We start from the raw sequence: 20,062 nt of genomic DNA, 5'->3' as shown, positions 1-20,062 counted from the left end.
TGAGAAAGCCAAGGATTTCCATGAACCAGGATTTTTACAGATGAAAGTAAAAAGGTATAGATAATTTTAACAAAAACAAAATTTCTGATTTATTTTTCAGTATATATAAATATAATAATATTTATAATATAAATAAAGCATGCAAAATTGAATGATTTGCACACATGCCTTCAGTTATTAAATAACATATATTAACAATTTAATCACTATGATTAGCTTAAAATATTTATAGTAAATATACAACAATGTAAGCAATTAAAATCAATCATCAATGCCATTTGAAGAAATTGGCTCTGATAAATACTTATCTCGTTCTGATCTCATAATTCCATTTTCATAACTCAAAATTTCATTTTCATCTTGTAATCTTTTTATTTCCTTTTTCAATTGCATTGTATCTGTAGTTATCGATCCACTATCAAGTTTATTCATAAGTTCTATATGTTGCGTGCAAAGTAACATGTGCAAACGTAACATGCTAGATTTGTGCATTTCTATCATTTGCATCATATGTTTTTTCATATCTTCAACCTCATTTTTTAAAACCAAATAATCAGCATTGTTTACTTCACAATTTAAATATTCTTTAGCTTCTTCTTTTTTCAGTTCTTCTGGAATTGGTGTAGATTTAAATATTTCATTTCTAGAAGCTGTTTCATAATTTATTGAAGGTAGTGGTGATAGATATTCATTAGAGTTAATATTGGACGATTTAAGGTTTCGGCATTCCTTTGGTGTCAAATTTTTTAACAACAAATCTGGTTCACTTACTTTGGGACTAGTTAGGTCATTCATAAAAGTATCAATTTCACATTTGGCTGGAGTTTGTAAAATGTTCGGAGATACATAAGTATTTTCTTTCATATCATCCAAAAGATTGAGAAAACTATCATCTTGTTGTTCATCAGATGTACTGACTTTTTCAATGCTTATATTGTCCGATGACAAATTTTGTTCTATGCTAGTTTCATGGCCTTTTTCTTTATTATTATCTCTTACAGCATGTTGAAATGCTACTGATGATACGACTCCAGTATGCTCTGATAAATTCAGTAAAGGTTCTTTATTATTCCGTAAATCATAAATCAATATTCCTCCTTTCCTATGACCACACATCATCATTATTCCATCACTTGACATGTCAACCGATGTTAAAGCATATGGTGACTCACGATTGCAAACAGATTGCTTGGTCCGTAAATCACACATACAAATTAAATGATCATAGCCAACAGAAACAAAAAAATTGGTATTAATGGGTGATAAAGCAATGCCAGATGCAATAGATGAATGATTTTTGGCAATAAATAAATGATTTTTACGCTTTACTACGTCCCAGATGGCTACAAAACCATGATCATTTGTTGCACCAAACATTCCATGTTCTCTACTACTATATTTTAGTGATGTTATAGGCCTAAAAATAAAAACAAATATTCAATATCAAATTAAATACGAGAAGAAATTAAAAATGATATATATTTGTGCTTGATATGATAGGATATGAAATAGCATATTATAAACGTATTAAATGTATATATACCAGCTTGTTGAGTTTATGGTTAGAGACTGCATCCTCTTGTTGGTTGTTAACCCATATAAATTAATATGACCATCTTCACAACCAACACTCATATAATTGTCATTGAATGAAATATCAATACAATTGACATTGGCGTGAGTTGAAACCATTGTTTTGCTGACCTCTTGCTTTTTTGTATCCCATATTTGCACATCGCCATTACCGAAGCCCATGCCTATAAATCTGTGAGTATTTTTGAAAAACACGGCAGATTTTACTCCATGAATTTTGATACTTTGTAAAACCTTGGCTTCTGAGAAATATGGTCTCACAATTTCACAACATCCTGTGGAAGGAACCACTAGCAAATATTTGGAGTCATAACTCCAATCAATAGAATGAACGGGTTCTGTGAAACTTCCATATTCACATAGAGGTTTATAATTGCTGGTATCATAAAATACTATATTATGGCCACCCGATGCCATTGTATCTCTGCTATCCTAGAGATTAATAGTATTATTAAAATAATGATAACATCTAAAGCAAATAACACTTTTTACCATGTTTAATTATAATTATTAACTATATCATAACAAGAGAAATTTACTTACAGTGAACACTTGTGCTCTTGCTCTTATATTGTTAGTGTGTGTATGAAGTTTTTGAATAATTTATATGGAAACAATAAAACTTGAATCAGCTGTGTTACATGTTACAATGATTCGATTACTCATATCTCTTAAAAATGCGCTCGTATTTCATTTATTGCAACAATAACAATTTGTATGTTTCATTCAATTTAAATGTCAAAAAACGCATTCTTTGATTGGACAAGTAGAAGACAAACCGTTATTTTCAAGGTTCGCATAGTAAGACAAAACAATGAAGAAAGGATACCGAAGAAGTTTCATTAATTTTTATTCGAGCACTAGCGCCACTACCTTACTAGGCCATTTTGAAAAAAAATCTATGGAAGTATCCATATATATACTCTTCTTTTATCTATGGAGGTATTTTTTATTTAACTTTTGTACAACGGAAGAACTGTCAAACCGGTGTCAAATGAACAAAATGCAGTATTTTGAATGTCTTCTGTGTATATAATATAATTTTAGAATATTTGGGCTAGAAAATATATAATAAGTTCGTATCTATGATAATATTGACTGGAACACTAATATAGAAATTTAGGTACAAATTGTAAGCTTACTATTAGTGTGCCATATAAATTCATTGCTCAAGAATGGCTGATGAAGAAGATCCAAAAGAATATCGGTGGGAGTCTGGATATGAAAAGACTTGGTAAGCATTTTATTGCTACTGCATATTCAATACAGATAAAGACTGGAGTTACATTTATATTTTTTTAAGGGAGGCAATTAAAGAAGATGATGATGGTTTGGTGGAAGGATCTATTGCAGACATCATACAGAAAGCAAAAAGGCAGCGACAGGCAGCACGAGTTGGCCATTCAAGATTGGGAATGATGAGACATTTATATATTATAATTGATTGTTCAGATTCAATGAATATACAGGATCTTAAACCAACAAGACTACTTTGCACATTAAAAGTATAGCTATTTTGATAGGTTTTGACTTACCAGGGAATCTTCAGGTTTACTTTTCTGGGTTTTATTATATTTAGCACATCCGTTTATATCCATCCATTTATATCCAGCACATCCGTTAGAACTTGCTACCAAAAGAAAGAAAGGTTGGGGTTGGGGATTGGGCATGCCATTCATCACAGGAATTACATCACACGAGGCTCTTCTGTTATACAAAGGTAATGTAAAATTCCTTGATATAATATTGCATACTAGTATACTTTTTTTTAACTTTTGTAGTTTTATATGTACGATTCCCAATGTTTTAGAGACTATGAACAATCCGACGATTTTTTCAAGTCTTGGAGACTTTACGTGTCTTTTGCCACAAGAACTTAACTTGAATGTTCAAGAGGCATTAACTAAGGAATTAGCCAACGATATTAAAAAAAATTATTTCAGTAATTCTGAGCCGAATATTGAAAATATAGATATGTATATAAAGGTAAGTAAAATTTGCCTATTATAAATATACATCATTATATAATATTATAGAGAGTTTTAATGTGGCAAGAGTTAAGACAATGGACAACATTTTAATAGCACAGCGCGCCTAGTATTATGAGCTCTCAATATTTGAATCAAATCAGTCCTTTATAAAATATAATCCACAACAAGTAACTAATTATAATATATATATATATATATATATATATATATATTATATTTACTTATTTACTTTTCTTTGGTATATAAAAGCGCTGAACGCACAACTCTGTATCTTAAGAATTTTGAATATAACGCATATATCATATAGCATTATTTCATTTTACATTATAACAAAAATTATGTTTGTAATTCTATCAATTTTCTCAGCTTCTCTCTGATAAATTATTTGTGCATGCTGCTATAAGGACAGCACGATCTCATGACGGGCCTGTGTATCTGTATAGATTTGCTGTTGACGCCAAAAATAATGTTTTTAAGGCTGTTATGTGCGGAAATGTTCCAGGTTAGTATTGAAAGTAACTTTTTATTTTTTCTGTTTTCTGAACTCCAATATTAAATTTGTTATAAAATTTATAGTTTCAAATCGTAATTTTAAAACCATATTTTAAACTAGTACAAAAAAAACAGTTAATTATGCATAGGCTTGACCAATGCATTCTTATTTCAATATTATTCGAAAGGTTTTTGAATTTTTGAAATCAGTTCAGGATTTTTACGAAAATACTGACGAAAAAATGTTCGTTAATCTGATTATAACTCTATACGAGGCTTGCACCAAATATTCGGCCGAATACAGAATATAAACTAACTATTCGGCCGAATACTGAATAGTTAAAATCAAAGGCGACGCCGCCGCTCATTGTTGGTGTTTTATCTTTTAAGCGATAAAGAGTTCGCGATGGATCTGTCTTTGGAAGTGTTTAGTTTACATAATATGATATGAAGAAATGATTTTGTTATTGTATATATAATAATTTAAACTTTATCGACTTCTGAGATTACAAATGAATACGCAAAGAACTTTTTTCTGAATATTCACAAGTTACTTTATTTATTTATTATTTATTATTATTTAATTTTATTATTATTATTTTTATTTAATATGAATCATTTAATGGTTAAACACATGTATTGTATCAATACAGTAAAGTCATTCATTATACTCAATATAAGCATTTCCAAATAAAGAGCTATTATTGGCTTTCTAAAATATATAAATATTTTTGATCATTTTTTATATATTTTATTGCGATTAGCATTCCTAATATATAAAAAAAAAATATTGAGTTTATAAAGAAAAATATTAAATGTTTAAGAAATACATTTACATATATGTAAAGAATCGCTTTATTCATGATTTTACCATTTATTTTCCTTTTATTTCGGTATTCGGCCGAATAGTATAAATGATGACAATAATTCTAAATGACAAAGAGTAACCGTATAGTAGTTGCAAATTTAGGCAAAAACTTAAATAAACATGTAGCATTTTAGTAATATAACAACTACTGAATAGTAATTACATTCATACAGGCGCCAAAAACCTGCCGAATAGTTGCCGAATATTCGGTATTCGGTCTCTGGAGCATGCCGAATATTCGGTATTCGGCATTTTGCCGAATATACTATTCGTTGCAAGCCTGCTCAATACTAAACAGCTGTTTACTCTAGAGTACAAAATTAATTTTAAATTGATTGAGATATGATCGGGTTCAAGGCACTTTTTTATAATCAAAAGTTAAATTGAAAACCAACATCAATTCAGCTAGCGATTTCTTAAAAAGTACTGAATCATACAAGTGATGTTTGGAGGGGGGAGGTAATTTTTAAAATCACCACGTATAACCGAGAGGGAGGGGGGGTGTAAAAATCTTTAAAAAGCCTATCACGCCCCCTTGTGAGAAGTGTTCAAATAAAAAGCATTAATCAAAGTTTATAAAAATGAAATGTGCGCTAAACATATACGCGTATATATTTACATGTTTATTTTAAATAATTTATAGGTACATGCCATGCGGACGATGTACAATATTTGTTTAAACCAAAGCATGCTAAATGTTATGAAAGTGGTACAGTCGAACGGAATACTTCTGAATTTCTTGCTTCTGCTTGGACAACTTTTGCATTATTGGGTCGACCATATGACTCAGAATTGCAAACTGCACATTGGCCTCTGTACAGTGAAAACGAAGCATATGTAGATATTACAAATAATTCAGTGGACATAAAATATATGTTACAAAAAGATGATATTAATTTTGGGATGATTTATATTCACGATCGAATAAAATTACGTCACGTTAAGAAGAGCCTTAGTTATTATTGATTCAATATATTATCTTTTTACATCAATAGTTGTTTCAAATAAAAATTATCTAAATTTTAATTATCAAATCTGCCTTTTCAGCAATCAAAATCGAACTAGTTATTATGACAGACTTTGATTTAACCATTAAAATTCAGTTGAAATGCAGTTTATAATAGTAAATTAACAAGAAACAACTTTTGCAAATGTCAATTTTCCGAACATTGGACCATTATATGAATCGGATCCACATATAAAAAAATTTAGTTGCTTCATAAAAGTGTAACGTGTGATGCAAAACTAGTGAAACAAGTATATAATGGCGACCACTGTAACTGAGAAAGCCAAGGATTTCCATGAACAGGATTTTTACAGATGAAAGTAAAAAGGTATAGATAATTTTAACAAAAACAAAATTTCTGATTTATTTTTCAGTATATATAAATATAATAATATTTATAATATAAATAAAGCATGCAAAATTAATGATTTGCACACATGCCTTCAGTTATTAAATAACATATATTAACAATTTAATCACTATGATTAGCTTAAAATATTTATAGTAAATATACAACAATGTAAGCAATTAAAATCAATCATCAATGCCATTTGAAGAAATTGGCTCTGATAAATACTTATCTCGTTCTGATCTCATAATTCCATTTTCATAACTCAAAATTTCATTTTCATCTTGTAATCTTTTTATTTCCTTTTTCAATTGCATTGTATCTGTAGTTATCGATCCACTATCAAGTTTATTCATAAGTTCTATATGTTGCGTGCAAAGTAACATGTGCAAACGTAACATGCTAGATTTGTGCATTTCTATCATTTGCATCATATGTTTTTTCATATCTTCAACCTCATTTTTTAAAACCAAATAATCAGCATTGTTTACTTCACAATTTAAATATTCTTTAGCTTCTTCTTTTTTCAGTTCTTCTGGAATTGGTGTAGATTTAAATATTTCATTTCTAGAAGCTGTTTCATAATTTATTGAAGGTAGTGGTGATAGATATTCATTAGAGTTAATATTGGACGATTTAAGGTTTCGGCATTCCTTTGGTGTCAAATTTTTTAACAACAAATCTGGTTCACTTACTTTGGGACTAGTTAGGTCATTCATAAAAGTATCAATTTCACATTTGGCTGGAGTTTGTAAAATGTTCGGAGATACATAAGTATTTTCTTTCATATCATCCAAAAGATTGAGAAAACTATCATCTTGTTGTTCATCAGATGTACTGACTTTTTCAATGCTTATATTGTCCGATGACAAATTTTGTTCTATGCTAGTTTCATGGCCTTTTTCTTTATTATTATCTCTTACAGCATGTTGAAATGCTACTGATGATACGACTCCAGTATGCTCTGATAAATTCAGTAAAGGTTCTTTATTATTCCGTAAATCATAAATCAATATTCCTCCTTTCCTATGACCACACATCATCATTATTCCATCACTTGACATGTCAACCGATGTTAAAGCATATGGTGACTCACGATTGCAAACAGATTGCTTGGTCCGTAAATCACACATACAAATTAAATGATCATAGCCAACAGAAACAAAAAAATTGGTATTAATGGGTGATAAAGCAATGCCAGATGCAATAGATGAATGATTTTTGGCAATAAATAAATGATTTTTACGCTTTACTACGTCCCAGATGGCTACAAAACCATGATCATTTGTTGCACCAAACATTCCATGTTCTCTACTACTATATTTTAGTGATGTTATAGGCCTAAAAATAAAAACAAATATTCAATATCAAATTAAATACGAGAAGAAATTAAAAATGATATATATTTGTGCTTGATATGATAGGATATGAAATAGCATATTATAAACGTATTAAATGTATATATACCAGCTTGTTGAGTTTATGGTTAGAGACTGCATCCTCTTGTTGGTTGTTAACCCATATAAATTAATATGACCATCTTCACAACCAACACTCATATAATTGTCATTGAATGAAATATCAATACAATTGACATTGGCGTGAGTTGAAACCATTGTTTTGCTGACCTCTTGCTTTTTTGTATCCCATATTTGCACATCGCCATTACCGAAGCCCATGCCTATAAATCTGTGAGTATTTTTGAAAAACACGGCAGATTTTACTCCATGAATTTTGATACTTTGTAAAACCTTGGCTTCTGAGAAATATGGTCTCACAATTTCACAACATCCTGTGGAAGGAACCACTAGCAAATATTTGGAGTCATAACTCCAATCAATAGAATGAACGGGTTCTGTGAAACTTCCATATTCACATAGAGGTTTATAATTGCTGGTATCATAAAATACTATATTATGGCCACCCGATGCCATTGTATCTCTGCTATCCTAGAGATTAATAGTATTATTAAAATAATGATAACATCTAAAGCAAATAACACTTTTTACCATGTTTAATTATAATTATTAACTATATCATAACAAGAGAAATTTACTTACAGTGAACACTTGTGCTCTTGCTCTTATATTGTTAGTGTGTGTATGAAGTTTTTGAATAATTTATATGGAAACAATAAAACTTGAATCAGCTGTGTTACATGTTACAATGATTCGATTACTCATATCTCTTAAAAATGCGCTCGTATTTCATTTATTGCAACAATAACAATTTGTATGTTTCATTCAATTTAAATGTCAAAAAACGCATTCTTTGATTGGACAAGTAGAAGACAAACCGTTATTTTCAAGGTTCGCATAGTAAGACAAAACAATGAAGAAAGGATACCGAAGAAGTTTCATTAATTTTTATTCGAGCACTAGCGCCACTACCTTACTAGGCCATTTTGAAAAAAAATCTATGGAAGTATCCATATATATACTCTTCTTTTATCTATGGAGGTATTTTTTATTTAACTTTTGTACAACGGAAGAACTGTCAAACCGGTGTCAAATGAACAAAATGCAGTATTTTGAATGTCTTCTGTGTATATAATATAATTTTAGAATATTTGGGCTAGAAAATATATAATAAGTTCGTATCTATGATAATATTGACTGGAACACTAATATAGAAATTTAGGTACAAATTGTAAGCTTACTATTAGTGTGCCATATAAATTCATTGCTCAAGAATGGCTGATGAAGAAGATCCAAAAGAATATCGGTGGGAGTCTGGATATGAAAAGACTTGGTAAGCATTTTATTGCTACTGCATATTCAATACAGATAAAGACTGGAGTTACATTTATATTTTTTTAAGGGAGGCAATTAAAGAAGATGATGATGGTTTGGTGGAAGGATCTATTGCAGACATCATACAGAAAGCAAAAAGGCAGCGACAGGCAGCACGAGTTGGCCATTCAAGATTGGGAATGATGAGACATTTATATATTATAATTGATTGTTCAGATTCAATGAATATACAGGATCTTAAACCAACAAGACTACTTTGCACATTAAAAGTATAGCTATTTTGATAGGTTTTGACTTACCAGGGAATCTTCAGGTTTACTTTTCTGGGTTTTATTATATTTAAGGCCTATTATATTTCAAGGGGATTGTTTTAACTACCAACTATACCATCATGTAAAGTTTCATCAAAATCCCAGAGGAGTAAATGAGAGTGTTCCCAGAAGAATATTTTAACATTTAATTTATATATCTTCTAAATTAGTAGAATTAATGGTTGCAAAATCACTAATTTTGAATTTTAACTTCTGTTCTTTGTTTTCTTACCATGAAACATTTGTCCATTAGTAAAAATAATTAATTTTTGTATATGATATGCAATGTTTCCTACATTTATATTTTTATGTTTTAGCTTCTTGAAATATTTATTGAAGAGTTTTTTGATCAGAACCCTATCAGCCACTTAGGCTTAATAGCAATGAAAAATAAACGAGCAGAAAAAATAAGCGAATTAGCTGGAAATTCTAAAGTACATCTTAAAGCCATGCAAAGGTTAATTTATAACAAATGCTACTGCAAAGTATATTAGTGTTTTCAATATTGTTTTTTATTTTAAGTTTAGGAAAAGTAAACATTTCTGGAGAGCCTTCTTTACAAAATGGTTTAGAATTAGCAATGAAGTCTTTAAAAATGTTACCTACCCATGCAAGTAGAGAAATATTGATAATTATGGGAAGTTTAACCACTTGTGATCCGAATGATATCTCAAAAACAATAGAAGTAAGATATTTTAGTACTATTATTATATAGAGGAAATAGAAAACGAAGTATTAACATTGAAAATATAACAGGAACTTAAGAAAGAAGGCATTCGTTGCTCGGTAATAAGTTTAGCTGCTGAAGTACATGCATGTCGTTTTCTCACACAGCAAACAAATGGGGTTTATGGTGCCATCCTGGATGATTCTCATTTCAAGTTTGTATAAATTTTTTTTGTTTATGTTTGTACGTGTTAATATTTTTTTGTGGCTTTACGATGGTAATATTTTGAATAAAAAAATATTTAATAAAACATTCTGCATACACTTACTTAAATTTTTCGTTTTTATAAATGCCATAAATTTATTTATGCAGTTCAAACTTTATCTTATTTATTCATTCAATACTCTAAATAATTTGTGAAAGTAGCTACTTTGGTGCTACTTTTGGTGTCTGGTTGCTATTTGAATCATAACTTTAATATTATAAATATAATTAAATATATATTTCAATATTATAAAAATAAATATATGTACATTTCTAAATATAACACATTTAGATTATTGTTAATGGAGACATTAGCAATATCTTGTTTCTTCTAATATTTCGGTTTTCAATATTACAGAGATCAATTGTTAGCACATGTACTCCCCCCTCCAGCAGCCTCTGGGTTAGAAAGCTCTTTAATCAGAATGGGTTTTCCACATGGAATTCAGGGGGATCAAGATTCGAAGGATCCACCTTTAACAATGTGCTTGTGGTAAGATATTTGTTGAGTTCTGAGAATATTAAAAAAAAGCTTTAAAGAGTTATATATACCATACTCATAATGAAAATTAAGATGTAGATTTTTTACAGTCACATAGACAGTCCAGATGATACCAGGTGTAAATTATCTGTTGGAGGTTATTTTTGCCCTCAGTGTGCTAGTAAGTATTGTGAGTTACCAGTCGAATGCTTGGCTTGTGGCTTAACACTGGTTGCTGCTCCACATTTAGCAAGGAGTTATCATCATTTATTTCCAGTAGCATCATTTAATGAAGTTAAATTTGAGGGACAATCAACAAATTGTTTTGGTTGTCAAAAATGCTTTATTGAAGCAGATAAAAATGTAAGTATAAGAAAAACATAGTTTTTAGCATTTAGAATAGTCACATATGATTGAAATTACATTTATTTTATATTTTGTAGGTATATCAATGTGGCCGATGCTGCAAAAACTTTTGTGTAGATTGCGATATCTTTATCCATGAAACTTTACATACTTGTGTAGGATGTGCAACTAACCCCGCCAAAGTCTCAAATCAACCTATTGCTTCATTAGCAGATACAGCTGCTGTCCGAAGTGTTCTTCCTCAATTATAATTTATAGTTTAAATGTATTACTACACATATGTTAACATAGAAAAATACAAACAAGTATTTATTTTTATATTGGATTTTGTGATTCCTACTATATGCGATAGGTTTTAACATTTTGATTTGTTACATGACTTTATGTAAAAAGCAATTGATATTTAAGTCAATAATATACATAAATAATATAGCTTCATTACATTTACTTTTCTTTGGTATATAAAAGCGCTGAACGCACAACTCTGTATCTTAAGAATTTTGAATATAACGCATATATCATATAGCATTATTTCATTTTACATTATAACAAAAATTATGTTTGTAATTCTATCAATTTTCTCAGCTTCTCTCTGATAAATTATTTGTGCATGCTGCTATAAGGACAGCACGATCTCATGACGGGCCTGTGTATCTGTATAGATTTGCTGTTGACGCCAAAAATAATGTTTTTAAGGCTGTTATGTGCGGAAATGTTCCAGGTTAGTATTGAAAGTAACTTTTTATTTTTTCTGTTTTCTGAACTCCAATATTAAATTTGTTATAAAATTTATAGTTTCAAATCGTAATTTTAAAACCATATTTTAAACTAGTACAAAAAAAACAGTTAATTATGCACAGGCTTGACCAATGCATTCTTATTTCAATATTATTCGAAAGGTTTTTGAATTTTTGAAATCAGTTCAGGATTTTTTACGAAAATACTGACGAAAAAATGTTCGTTAATCTGATTATAACTCTATACGAGGCTTGCACCAAATATTCGGCCGAATACAGAATATAAACTAACTATTCGGCCGAATACTGAATAGTTAAAATCAAAGGCGACGCCGCCGCTCATTGTTGGTGTTTTATCTTTTAAGCGATAAAGAGTTCGCGATGGATCTGTCTTTGGAAGTGTTTAGTTTACATAATATGATATGAAGAATTGATTTTGTTATTGTATATATAATAATTTAAACTTTATCGACTTCTGAGATTACAAATGAATACGCAAAGAACTTTTTTCTGAATATTCACAAGTTACTTTATTTATTTATTATTTATTATTATTTAATTATTATTATTATTATTTTTATTTAATATGAATCATTTAATGGTTAAACACATGTATTGTATCAATACAGTAAAGTCATTCATTATACTCAATATAAGCATTTCCAAATAAAGAGCTATTATTGGCTTTCTAAAATATATAAATATTTTTGATCATTTTTTATATATTTTATTGCGATTAGCATTCCTAATATATAAAAAAAAAATATTGAGTTTATAAAGAAAAATATTAAATGTTTAAGAAATACATTTACATATATGTAAAGAATCGCTTTATTCATGATTTTACCATTTATTTTCCTTTTATTTCGGTATTCGGCCGAATAGTATAAATGATGACAATAATTCTAAATGACAAAGAGTAACCGTATAGTAGTTGCAAATTTAGGCAAAAACTTAAATAAACATGTAGCATTTTAGTAATATAACAACTACTGAATAGTAATTACATTCATACAGGCGCCAAAAACCTGCCGAATAGTTGCCGAATATTCGGTATTCGGTCTCTGGAGCATGCCGAATATTCGGTATTCGGCATTTTGCCGAATATACTATTCGTTGCAAGCCTGCTCAATACTAAACAGCTGTTTACTCTAGAGTACAAAATTAATTTTAAATTGATTGAGATATGATCGGGTTCAAGGCACTTTTTTATAATCAAAAGTTAAATTGAAAACCAACATCAATTCAGCTAGCGATTTCTTAAAAAGTACTGAATCATACAAGTGATGTTTGGAGGGGGGAGGTAATTTTTAAAATCACCACGTATAACCGAGAGGGAGGGGGGGTGTAAAAATCTTTAAAAAGCCTATCACGCCCCCTTGTGAGAAGTGTTCAAATAAAAAGCATTAATCAAAGTTTATAAAAATGAAATGTGCGCTAAACATATACGCGTATATATTTACATGTTTATTTTAAATAATTTATAGGTACATGCCATGCGGACGATGTACAATATTTGTTTAAACCAAAGCATGCTAAATGTTATGAAAGTGGTACAGTCGAACGGAATACTTCTGAATTTCTTGCTTCTGCTTGGACAACTTTTGCATTATTGGGTCGACCATATGACTCAGAATTGCAAACTGCACATTGGCCTCTGTACAGTGAAAACGAAGCTTATGTAGATATTACAAATAATTCAGTGGACATAAAATATATGTTACAAAAAGATGATATTAATTTTTGGGATGATTTATATTCACGATCGAATAAAATTACGTCACGTTAAGAAGAGCCTTAGTTATTATTGATTCAATATATTATCTTTTTACATCAATAGTTGTTTCAAATAAAAATTATCTAAATTTTAATTATCAAATCTGCCTTTTCAGCAATCAAAATCGAACTAGTTATTATGACAGACTTTGATTTAACCATTAAAATTCAGTTGAAATGCAGTTTATAATAGTAAATTAACAAGAAACAACTTTTGCAAATGTCAATTTTCCGAACATTGGACCATTATATGAATCGGATCCACATAAAAAAAATTTAGTTGCTTCATAAAAGTGTAACGTGTGATGCAAAACTAGTGAAACAAGTATATAATGGCGACCACTGTAACTGAGAAAGCCAAGGATTTCCATGAACCAGGATTTTTACAGATGAAAGTAAAAAGGTATAGATAATTTTAACAAAAACAAAATTTCTGATTTATTTTTCAGTATATATAAATATAATAATATTTATAATATAAATAAAGCATGCAAAATTGAATGATTTGCACACATGCCTTCAGTTATTAAATAACATATATTAACAATTTAATCACTATGATTAGCTTAAAATATTTATAGTAAATATACAACAATGTAAGCAATTAAAATCAATCATCAATGCCATTTGAAGAAATTGGCTCTGATAAATACTTATCTCGTTCTGATCTCATAATTCCATTTTCATAACTCAAAATTTCATTTTCATCTTGTAATCTTTTCATTTCCTTTTTCAATTGCATTGTATCTGTAGTTATCGATCCACTATCAAGTTTATTCATAAGTTCTATATGTTGCGTGCAAAGTAACATGTGCAAACGTAACATGCTAGATTTGTGCATTTCTATCATTTGCATCATATGTTTTTTCATATCTTCAACCTCATTTTTTAAAACCAAATAATCAGCATTGTTTACTTCACAATTTAAATATTCTTTAGCTTCTTCTTTTTTCAGTTCTTCTGGAATTGGTGTAGATTTAAATATTTCATTTCTAGAAGCTGTTTCATAATTTATTGAAGGTAGTGGTGATAGATATTCATTAGAGTTAATATTGGACGATTTAAGGTTTCGGCATTCCTTTGGTGTCAAATTTTTTAACAACAAATCTGGTTCACTTACTTTGGGACTAGTTAGGTCATTCATAAAAGTATCAATTTCACATTTGGCTGGAGTTTGTAAAATGTTCGGAGATACATAAGTATTTTCTTTCATATCATCCAAAAGATTGAGAAAACTATCATCTTGTTGTTCATCAGATGTACTGACTTTTTCAATGCTTATATTGTCCGATGACAAATTTTGTTCTATGCTAGTTTCATGGCCTTTTTCTTTATTATTATCTCTTACAGCATGTTGAAATGCTACTGATGATACGACTCCAGTATGCTCTGATAAATTCAGTAAAGGTTCTTTATTATTCCGTAAATCATAAATCAATATTCCTCCTTTCCTATGACCACACATCATCATTATTCCATCACTTGACATGTCAACCGATGTTAAAGCATATGGTGACTCACGATTGCAAACAGATTGCTTGGTCCGTAAATCACACATACAAATTAAATGATCATAGCCAACAGAAACAAAAAAATTGGTATTAATGGGTGATAAAGCAATGCCAGATGCAATAGATGAATGATTTTTGGCAATAAATAAATGATTTTTACGCTTTACTACGTCCCAGATGGCTACAAAACCATGATCATTTGTTGCACCAAACATTCCATGTTCTCTACTACTATATTTTAGTGATGTTATAGGCCTAAAAATAAAAACAAATATTCAATATCAAATTAAATACGAGAAGAAATTAAAAATGATATATATTTGTGCTTGATATGATAGGATATGAAATAGCATATTATAAACGTATTAAATGTATATATACCAGCTTGTTGAGTTTATGGTTAGAGACTGCATCCTCTTGTTGGTTGTTAACCCATATAAATTAATATGACCATCTTCACAACCAACACTCATATAATTGTCATTGAATGAAATATCAATACAATTGACATTGGCGTGAGTTGAAACCATTGTTTTGCTGACCTCTTGCTTTTTTGTATCCCATATTTGCACATCGCCATTACCGAAGCCCATGCCTATAAATCTGTGAGTATTTTTGAAAAACACGGCAGATTTTACTCCATGAATTTTGATACTTTGTAAAACCTTGGCTTCTGAGAAATATGGTCTCACAATTTCACAACATCCTGTGGAAGGAACCACTAGCAAATATTTGGAGTCATAACTCCAATCAATAGAATGAACGGGTTCTGTGAAACTTCCATATTCACATAGAGGTTTATAATTGCTGGTATCATAAAATACTATATTATGGCCACCCGATGCCATTGTATCTCTGCTATCCTAGAGATTAATAGTATTATTAAAATAATGATAACATCTAAAGCAAATAACACTTTTTACCATGTTTAATTATAATTATTAACTATATCATAACAAGAGAAATTTACTTACAGTGAACACTTGTGCTCTTGCTCTTATATTGTTAGTGTGTGTATGAAGTTTTTGAATAATTTATATGGAAACAATAAAACTTGAATCAGCTGTGTTACATGTTACAATGATTCGATTACTCATATCTCTTAAAAATGCGCTCGTATTTCATTTATTGCAACAATAACAATTTGTATGTTTCATTCAATTTAAATGTCAAAAAACGCATTCTTTGATTGGACAAGTAGAAGACAAACCGTTATTTTCAAGGTTCGCATAGTAAGACAAAACAATGAAGAAAGGATACCGAAGAAGTTTCATTAATTTTTATTCGAGCACTAGCGCCACTACCTTACTAGGCCATTTTGAAAAAAAATCTATGGAAGTATCCATATATATACTCTTCTTTTATCTATGGAGGTATTTTTTATTTAACTTTTGTACAACGGAAGAACTGTCAAACCGGTGTCAAATGAACAAAATGCAGTATTTTGAATGTCTTCTGTGTATATAATATAATTTTAGAATATTTGGGCTAGAAAATATATAATAAGTTCGTATCTATGATAATATTGACTGGAACACTAATATAGAAATTTAGGTACAAATTGTAAGCTTACTATTAGTGTGCCATATAAATTCATTGCTCAAGAATGGCTGATGAAGAAGATCCAAAAGAATATCGGTGGGAGTCTGGATATGAAAAGACTTGGTAAGCATTTTATTGCTACTGCATATTCAATACAGATAAAGACTGGAGTTACATTTATATTTTTTTAAGGGAGGCAATTAAAGAAGATGATGATGGTTTGGTGGAAGGATCTATTGCAGACATCATACAGAAAGCAAAAAGGCAGCGACAGGCAGCACGAGTTGGCCATTCAAGATTGGGAATGATGAGACATTTATATATTATAATTGATTGTTCAGATTCAATGAATATACAGGATCTTAAACCAACAAGACTACTTTGCACATTAAAAGTATAGCTATTTTGATAGGTTTTGACTTACCAGGGAATCTTCAGGTTTACTTTTCTGGGTTTTATTATATTTAAGGCCTATTATATTTCAAGGGGATTGTTTAACTACCAACTATACCATCATGTAAAGTTTCATCAAAATCCCAGAGGAGTAAATGAGAGTGTTCCCAGAAGAATATTTTAACATTTAATTTATATATCTTCTAAATTAGTAGAATTAATGGTTGCAAAATCACTAATTTTGAATTTTAACTTCTGTTCTTTGTTTTCTTACCATGAAACATTTGTCCATTAGTAAAAATAATTAATTTTTGTATATGATATGCAATGTTTCCTACATTTATATTTTTATGTTTTAGCTTCTTGAAATATTTATTGAAGAGTTTTTTGATCAGAACCCTATCAGCCACTTAGGCTTAATAGCAATGAAAAATAAACGAGCAGAAAAAATAAGCGAATTAGCTGGAAATTCTAAAGTACATCTTAAAGCCATGCAAAGGTTAATTTATAACAAATGCTACTGCAAAGTATATTAGTGTTTTCAATATTTTTTTTATTTTAAGTTTAGGAAAAGTAAACATTTCTGGAGAGCCTTCTTTACAAAATGGTTTAGAATTAGCAATGAAGTCTTTAAAAATGTTACCTACCCATGCAAGTAGAGAAATATTGATAATTATGGGAAGTTTAACCACTTGTGATCCGAATGATATCTCAAAAACAATAGAAGTAAGATATTTTAGTACTATTATTATATAGAGGAAATAGAAAACGAAGTATTAACATTGAAAATATAACAGGAACTTAAGAAAGAAGGCATTCGTTGCTCGGTAATAAGTTTAGCTGCTGAAGTACATGCATGTCGTTTTCTCACACAGCAAACAAATGGGGTTTATGGTGCCATCCTGGATGATTCTCATTTCAAGTTTGTATAAATTTTTTTTTGTTTATGTTTGTACGTGTTAATATTTTTTTGTGGCTTTACGATGGTAATATTTTGAATATAAAAAATATTTAATAAAACATTCTGCATACACTTACTTAAATTTTTCGTTTTTATAAATGCCATAAATTTATTTATGCAGTTCAAACTTATCTTATTTATTCATTCAATACTCTAAATAATTTGTGAAAGTAGCTACTTTGGTGCTACTTTTGGTGTCTGGTTGCTATTTGAATCATAACTTTAATATTAAATATATATTAAATATATATTTCAATATTAGAAAAATAAATATATGTACATTTCTAAAATAACACATTTAGATTATTGTTAATGGAGACATTAGCAATATCTTGTTTCTTCTAACTTTCGGTTTTCAATATTACAGAGATCATTGTTAGCACATGTACTCCCCCTCCAGCAGCCTCTGGGTTAGAAAGCTCTTAATCAGAATGGGTTTTCCACATGGAATTCAGGGGGATCAAGATTCGAAGGATCCACCTTTAACAATGTGCTTGTGGTAAGATATTTGTTGAGTTCTGAGAATATTAAAAAAAAGCTTTAAAGAGTTATATATACCATACTCATAATGAAAATTAAGATGTAGATTTTTTACAGTCACATAGACAGTCCAGATGATACCAGGTGTAAATTATCTGTTGGAGGTTATTTTTGCCCTCAGTGTGCTAGTAAGTATTGTGAGTTACCAGTCGAATGCTTGGCTTGTGGCTTAACACTGGTTGCTGCTCCACATTTAGCAAGGAGTTATCATCATTATTCCAGTAGCATCATTAATGAAGTTAAATTTGAGGGACAATCAACAAATTGTTTTGGTTGTCAAAAATGCTTTATTGAAGCAGATAAAAATGTAAGTATAAGAAAAAACATAGTTTTTAGCATTTAGAATAGTCACATATGATTGAAATTACATTTATTTTATATTTTGTAGGTATATCAATGTGCCGATGCTGCAAAACTTTTGTGTAGATTGCGATATCTTTATCCATGAAACTTTACATACTTGTGTAGGATGTGCAACTAACCCCGCCAAAGTCTCAATCAACCTATTGCTTCATTAGCAGACAGCTGCTGTCCGAAGTGTTCTTCTCTTATAATTTTTATAGTTTAAATGTATTACTACACATATGTTAACATAGAAAAATACAAACAAGTATTTATTTTTATATTGGATTTTGTGATTCCTACTATATGCGATAGGTTTTAACATTTTGATTTGTTACATGACTTTATGTAAAAAGCAATTGATATTTAAGTCAATAATATACATAAATAATATAGCTTCATTACATTTGCAAACTAATGAATAATTTGATTATGCAGAAAGCTGTATATTATGAAAGCAGACATTAACATAGTTCTATATTGTTTAAACGAAAAGTTTTTCTGGAATGTTGTAATATATATTCAAAATTAATAAAAAATATCACAGATGTTATACTAATGATAGGTGTAAGAAAATTGTGAGGTTTTAATAATTGCTCATTATTCAAAGTAAAGGACTATGTTTTCAAATAGCATTTTGAAAAATGATATCAGAATTTAATACAATGAAAGATTTCTAGTAATATACTACAAATGCATCTTGGTACGTATCCAATTTTACATTCTATAATGACTTAAAAATATCTTATGTACATGAAGTAATTAAAGAAGGACAGAAACATAGTCTCATATATGAAAGATTGAGGATCATCTGAATGAAATACTAAGATCAGTTATCCAGGTATGAGAAGAACTGAACACACGTTGTGTTGGCCTATGAGCTTTAATCAGAAAATTGCTCGCTGGAGTGATTTAAATACATTCTTTTCTTTATTAAATATTATTAGTTATATTTAACCTTATAATAACAGCTTATAAAATTGTATCATTTTTATTGCTATTTATAATATCAATCACAAAGAAATCATAGCAATAAAAACACAAAGCTAAGACTGCTAGTAGAACTTATATAAGTTTTAGTCATGTCTAAGAAAGTTGTACATAAAATGATCTGAAAAA

The 20,062-nt window shown here is 29.5% G+C and overlaps 6 protein-coding genes and 1 pseudogene across 6 annotated transcripts; 4 read left to right on the top strand and 3 right to left on the bottom strand.

Annotated features, from left to right (window-relative positions):
• Positions 1 to 172: 172 nt before the first annotated feature.
• LOC113368233 (protein NEDD1-like) lies at positions 173 to 2,411 on the bottom strand. Its single transcript, XM_026609798.1, has 3 exons — positions 2,137 to 2,411; positions 1,544 to 2,025; positions 173 to 1,417 (listed from the first exon to the last, which is right to left on the bottom strand). Exons 2-3 carry the CDS (start codon positions 2,008 to 2,010, stop codon positions 262 to 264), a joined length of 1,623 nt encoding a protein of 540 aa, XP_026465583.1. The 5' UTR covers positions 2,011 to 2,025; positions 2,137 to 2,411; the 3' UTR covers positions 173 to 261.
• Positions 2,412 to 2,554: 143 nt separating this feature from the next.
• On the top strand, positions 2,555 to 5,910 carry LOC113367410 (esterase B2-like). The gene is made up of 5 exons (XM_026609020.1): positions 2,555 to 2,827; positions 2,897 to 3,313; positions 3,404 to 3,579; positions 3,951 to 4,086; positions 5,588 to 5,910. Exons 2-5 carry the CDS (start codon positions 3,262 to 3,264, stop codon positions 5,908 to 5,910), a joined length of 687 nt encoding a protein of 228 aa, XP_026464805.1. The 5' UTR covers positions 2,555 to 2,827; positions 2,897 to 3,261.
• A 485-nt stretch (positions 5,911 to 6,395) lies between these two features.
• LOC113366482 (protein NEDD1-like) lies at positions 6,396 to 8,634 on the bottom strand. The gene is made up of 3 exons (XM_026608090.1): positions 8,360 to 8,634; positions 7,767 to 8,248; positions 6,396 to 7,640 (listed from the first exon to the last, which is right to left on the bottom strand). The coding sequence occupies exons 2-3, from the start codon at positions 8,231 to 8,233 to the stop codon at positions 6,485 to 6,487; spliced, it is 1,623 nt and encodes a 540-aa protein (XP_026463875.1). The 5' UTR covers positions 8,234 to 8,248; positions 8,360 to 8,634; the 3' UTR covers positions 6,396 to 6,484.
• A 143-nt stretch (positions 8,635 to 8,777) lies between these two features.
• On the top strand, positions 8,778 to 11,451 carry LOC113366476 (general transcription factor IIH subunit 2). Its single transcript, XM_026608083.1, has 8 exons — positions 8,778 to 9,050; positions 9,120 to 9,321; positions 9,681 to 9,820; positions 9,886 to 10,048; positions 10,120 to 10,244; positions 10,653 to 10,787; positions 10,886 to 11,138; positions 11,219 to 11,451. The coding sequence occupies exons 1-8, from the start codon at positions 8,992 to 8,994 to the stop codon at positions 11,390 to 11,392; spliced, it is 1,251 nt and encodes a 416-aa protein (XP_026463868.1). The 5' UTR covers positions 8,778 to 8,991; the 3' UTR covers positions 11,393 to 11,451.
• LOC113367409 (carboxylesterase 5A-like) lies at positions 11,405 to 13,667 on the top strand. Its single transcript, XM_026609018.1, has 3 exons — positions 11,405 to 11,446; positions 11,727 to 11,862; positions 13,366 to 13,667. Exons 1-3 carry the CDS (start codon positions 11,405 to 11,407, stop codon positions 13,665 to 13,667), a joined length of 480 nt encoding a protein of 159 aa, XP_026464803.1.
• Positions 13,668 to 14,175: 508 nt separating this feature from the next.
• On the bottom strand, positions 14,176 to 16,414 carry LOC113366529 (protein NEDD1-like). Its single transcript, XM_026608152.1, has 3 exons — positions 16,140 to 16,414; positions 15,547 to 16,028; positions 14,176 to 15,420 (listed from the first exon to the last, which is right to left on the bottom strand). The coding sequence occupies exons 2-3, from the start codon at positions 16,011 to 16,013 to the stop codon at positions 14,265 to 14,267; spliced, it is 1,623 nt and encodes a 540-aa protein (XP_026463937.1). The 5' UTR covers positions 16,014 to 16,028; positions 16,140 to 16,414; the 3' UTR covers positions 14,176 to 14,264.
• Positions 16,415 to 16,557: 143 nt separating this feature from the next.
• Positions 16,558 to 19,049, top strand: LOC113366607 (annotated as a pseudogene).
• The last annotated feature ends 1,013 nt before the right edge of the window (positions 19,050 to 20,062 follow it).

Source organism: Ctenocephalides felis, unplaced genomic scaffold (genome assembly GCF_003426905.1).
Source record: "Ctenocephalides felis isolate EL2017-DRISC unplaced genomic scaffold, ASM342690v1 CF-g0.4_SCAFFOLD_01170, whole genome shotgun sequence".
NCBI lineage: Eukaryota > Metazoa > Arthropoda > Insecta > Siphonaptera > Pulicidae > Ctenocephalides > Ctenocephalides felis.
The sequence above is the reverse complement of the archived record's forward strand: the minus strand, read 5'-3'. Positions and strand labels throughout refer to the sequence as shown.

Bases quoted from the DNA above. Each gene is read 5' to 3' on its own strand.
- LOC113368233 (XM_026609798.1), bottom strand. From the start codon at position 2,010: ATGGCATCGGGTGGCCATAATATAGTATTTTATGATACCAGCAATTAT. The intron at 1,418-1,543 runs GTATATATACAT...TTTTATTTTTAG, and splicing joins ACCATAAACTCAACAAGCTG to GCCTATAACATCACTAAAAT.
- LOC113366482 (XM_026608090.1), bottom strand. From the start codon at position 8,233: ATGGCATCGGGTGGCCATAATATAGTATTTTATGATACCAGCAATTAT. The intron at 7,641-7,766 runs GTATATATACAT...TTTTATTTTTAG, and splicing joins ACCATAAACTCAACAAGCTG to GCCTATAACATCACTAAAAT.
- LOC113367409 (XM_026609018.1), top strand. From the start codon at position 11,405: ATGTATTACTACACATATGTTAACATAGAAAAATACAAACAA. The intron at 11,447-11,726 runs GTATTTATTTTT...CAATTTTCTCAG, and splicing joins ACATAGAAAAATACAAACAA to CTTCTCTCTGATAAATTATT. The intron at 11,863-13,365 runs GTTAGTATTGAA...AATAATTTATAG, and splicing joins TATGTGCGGAAATGTTCCAG to GTACATGCCATGCGGACGAT.
- LOC113367410 (XM_026609020.1), top strand. From the start codon at position 3,262: ATGCCATTCATCACAGGAATTACATCACACGAGGCTCTTCTGTTATAC. The intron at 3,314-3,403 runs GTAATGTAAAAT...CCAATGTTTTAG, and splicing joins GGCTCTTCTGTTATACAAAG to AGACTATGAACAATCCGACG. The intron at 3,580-3,950 runs GTAAGTAAAATT...CAATTTTCTCAG, and splicing joins ATATAGATATGTATATAAAG to CTTCTCTCTGATAAATTATT.
- LOC113366529 (XM_026608152.1), bottom strand. From the start codon at position 16,013: ATGGCATCGGGTGGCCATAATATAGTATTTTATGATACCAGCAATTAT. The intron at 15,421-15,546 runs GTATATATACAT...TTTTATTTTTAG, and splicing joins ACCATAAACTCAACAAGCTG to GCCTATAACATCACTAAAAT.
- LOC113366476 (XM_026608083.1), top strand. From the start codon at position 8,992: ATGGCTGATGAAGAAGATCCAAAAGAATATCGGTGGGAGTCTGGATAT. The intron at 9,821-9,885 runs GTTAATTTATAA...TTTTATTTTAAG, and splicing joins CATCTTAAAGCCATGCAAAG to TTTAGGAAAAGTAAACATTT. The intron at 10,788-10,885 runs GTAAGATATTTG...GATTTTTTACAG, and splicing joins CCTTTAACAATGTGCTTGTG to TCACATAGACAGTCCAGATG.